The 3,769-nt window shown below is 30.7% G+C and overlaps 1 protein-coding gene across 1 annotated transcript in view; it reads right to left on the bottom strand.

Moving 5' to 3' along the window:
* The window catches only part of nfatc2a (nuclear factor of activated T cells 2a), a 40,369-nt gene extending 38,940 nt beyond the window's left edge, over positions 1 to 1,429 (bottom strand). The window contains exon 1 of the mRNA XM_077218866.1: positions 959 to 1,429. Within this exon, the coding sequence (XP_077074981.1) occupies positions 959 to 1,016 (58 nt within the window). The 5' untranslated portion in view covers positions 1,017 to 1,429. The remainder of the gene's footprint in view (positions 1 to 958) is intronic.
* Positions 1,430 to 3,769: the final 2,340 nt, after the last annotated feature.

The following is a 3,769-nucleotide window of genomic DNA, read 5'->3' as shown; positions in this document are numbered from 1 at the left end:
CTATCTATCTATCTATCTATCTATCTATCTATCTATATAGCTGCATGTCTGTCTGTCTGACTATCTATCTATCTAAACTTTATTTTGGAATTTTATCTTGTGGTCACTGACAAAACTTATTTTACCTTAAAATTACTCGCCTATTTTACATAAACAGTTATTATTTCGACTCACTTTCTGCTCATATCAGACGCCTCGATCCTATTCTGACCCGTGGATTATTTTATTTTGGAAAACGACCCGCAATCTAAGACTCACAGTTATTCCAGACAAACCCACATATTATAGACCGAGATGACAAAATGTGATTATTTACATAGTGGCAGTATCTAGGGTTATTAAACATTACCTGAACTTTCCATTGCAGCATGATCTACGAATAGCCAAGGAGTCTGAATTTTATGTAACTTATGATATTCAATACTCACGGTGAGTCATGATGCACTATAAGAAATCAGACTGACATTTCATGTTTTGTGCATCACAGACAATGACATTTCAGGCATTCTGTTTAAACACCTCAAGTACTGCATCTCCTCCCTTTGAAGAAACTCACTTTAAACACATGCACAAATAAACATCCAAGAGAAATAAATTTGCCATGTGTCTGAGAAATTAAAGCAACTTAATATAAAATATGCACAAGTTTTTAATACTAAGTAATGTTACATGCATTAAAATACTATAGTTTGCATAATAAATCTAACACAAAAGCATTCAAATTTCATTCATTCTCAAATCTAGAGCAGAATAAATGGTTAAATTCTGATGTCATTGAGAGTTCCCTCATGACGCAATTACTATACTGAACATCTGTCTTTATTCTTTACATTACAAATTATATCTAATTTAATTTACATTGTGTTAAAATCATCAACAGTTTTGGCATAAGAAAACGTTAAAAATCAAATTATTGATTACCAGTTATTCACAACACTTCAGCACGCGCCATCCATACCTTGATCCATCGACCTCATGCTGTGGTAGTGCGTCAGTCTCCAAGACTCTCTAAACATTTGGAAAATATATCAAAATAAAAAAAAGAAGTCAAAAAAATAGCCTTTCCTTAAAGTTCATAGCAGGAAAAAAATCTGTCTGAAAGAGAAAAAGCAAATCCTCGGTTATGAGTTGTGCAGTAGTAGCAGAGCTCTGTGTGGCATAAACTCCTTCGCCTGCTCGGAGGATTGACTTGAGCTTCAAGAGCGGCTTCCTTCCCCGGCTCTGGGTGTTTATAATGGGCCAATGCTGTAAAATAACGGGATTCCCTCAGTGTTTCCTCCTGTTTGTGCGCTCTGCCATGGAAACCTGGAGCGGCTCCATCTCAGAGACTCAGGGCTTTCCTGCAGAGCGCACTCAGGAATCCATGACGTCTCCAGCCTCTGCGCCAAGGCATTTCTGCGGCTTCTCTCAGACAGTGGCGCACAAGAACTTCATTGTGGGCTTGAAAAAATTAGCGTTGAGGGGAAGAGGAGGGGGAGAAAAATGAAAACAGGAGCAATGTTTAAGCATATGCATGAAAGAGACGAGGTACACACAGAGGGGTTTTGAAGGGACAAGGCTCATTAAATTCCAGCAACCTTCAGCTTTACATATACAGTCTGACTGGACCATTTGGGTAAATGACCAAGAAGTATCAGGACAACCTGAAAGTGTTTGAATGGCATTGCATTAACAAATAACAGATGTAATTTGCTTCAAAGAAAGAAAGTACAAGCTCACCTTTCACTAGTGAGAATTCAAAAGAGCTTTGGTAGATTTTAAGTTATATAACAATGTTCAAAATTAATTACAATTCACTCAAATGACCTTTTGGCCTACAAATGGAACCGAAAAATATAAGTGAAAATATATTTTTATTGTTTCCTAAAATAGAAGTATTAAGTACTTTTTTACATTATATATAAAATTATTTGTACCTTAGTTTATTCATTAAATTATTATAAAATTATCATAAAATTATTGAATATTAAAATATGTATAAAAAAACAAAAAATAATTTGAATCCCTTAAAATGATCATTTACTGTATATATATATTTAATAAAACATATATTTAATTCAAATGTAAATGGTTTATTAAAATATTATAGAAATATTATAAAAAAAACAAAATAACAATTTGTATCCCCTAAATTCATTATATATATATATATATATATATATATATATATATATATATATATATATATATATATATATATATACATATATTTTTTTTATTTAATTTATATGGTTTATTATATTATTATTGTTATAGAGAAATAAAGAATACATATAAAATTTATTCTTTATTTCTCTATAACAATAATAATATAATAAAACATATAAATTAAATATATATATATATATATATATATATATATATATATAATGTATTCTTTATTTCTCTATAACAATAATAATATAATAAAACATATAAATTAAATATATATATATATATATATAATTTATTCTTTATTTCTCTATAACAATAATAATATAATAAAACATATAAATTAAATATAAATATATAATTTATTCTTTATTTCTCTATAACAATAATAATATAATAAACCATATAAATTAAATATATATATATACTGTATATATACTGTGTATATATATATATATATATATATATATACTGTATATATATATATAATGAATTTAGGGTATACAAATTATTATTATTATTTATATATATATATATATATATATATATATATATATATATATATAAACCACACACACAATTTAAAAAACATTATATATGACAAAATTATTTATATCCACTAAAACGACATAATATACAGTAACAACCAGGATTTAAATTATGGTTGAAATAAGAGTTTATACACATAAAATTTTCCATGGAAAATATGGCATGGTTTATTTATGAATTTTTTCCCCTTCTAATCCCAAATATTGGGCTAGTCTTGAAATTCATCCAAAAGTTTCAAAGTTTATTTGACATGCTTAACTTGGACAGCAGTGAAAAGTTTCTGAAAAGCTAATGTTGTTCATATTTAAATGCAACAAAAAAAAGGTCATAAAACAAGGTTTATTTATCATAAAGGATTTAATATACACCTATCAGGCTTTAGAAGGACATAATCAGATAGCGCGAGTTTTACTTCCCTCAACCATATCAGTGTGTTTAGAAACCAGCAACTTCATTTTACCTATTAAATCACGTCTGATTATGGCATAATCAAACTCCAAATGCTGAAAAGCACCAGCTTCCATCAAATAAGTGCGATTAGGTAAACCTAAGCAGTAAACGTTTCAAGAGAATCGAATGTAACACATTAACAGCTTCTCCCAGTGCCCAGATGAAAAAGCTGCTGCGTTCTGGGATGGCGAAGGATGCCAAAATAAACTGCACGGGGCTGACGAGTGTGACCATGAAGCGGCCCTGTTTGGCTAAACTCTGTTGTAAAGTTTATCCCGGAAAATTCTGCGATATGATACACTGACTTGTTTAAACATTGGAATGAACGAAGTGCTGCTCTCACTGACTGGATCCTACACGACCTCTGGAAAACGTCTGGACACAGGCCTTCTTTTTCAATTCATTGTACATCACTTCTTGGTTGAATTAGACCATTTCTGTACATCTATAGATCTGGCACATATGCCTAAAGGTTCACCAGTGACGTGATGCACATAGGAAACGCTGGAGGTGAAGAGGAAGATTCATGTGGTTTTAAACGAGTGCACGTTTAACCTGAGAGAACAGATGTACATTCCTTCACTGTGACAGCACTCTTATGCAACACAAATCGTGAATG

Source organism: Siphateles boraxobius, unplaced genomic scaffold (assembly GCF_051911475.1).
Source record: "Siphateles boraxobius isolate OS27281-9 unplaced genomic scaffold, OSU_SipBor_1 77, whole genome shotgun sequence".
NCBI classification, from domain to species: Eukaryota; Metazoa; Chordata; class Actinopteri; order Cypriniformes; family Leuciscidae; genus Siphateles; species Siphateles boraxobius.
The sequence above is the reverse complement of the archived record's forward strand: the minus strand, read 5'-3'. Positions and strand labels throughout refer to the sequence as shown.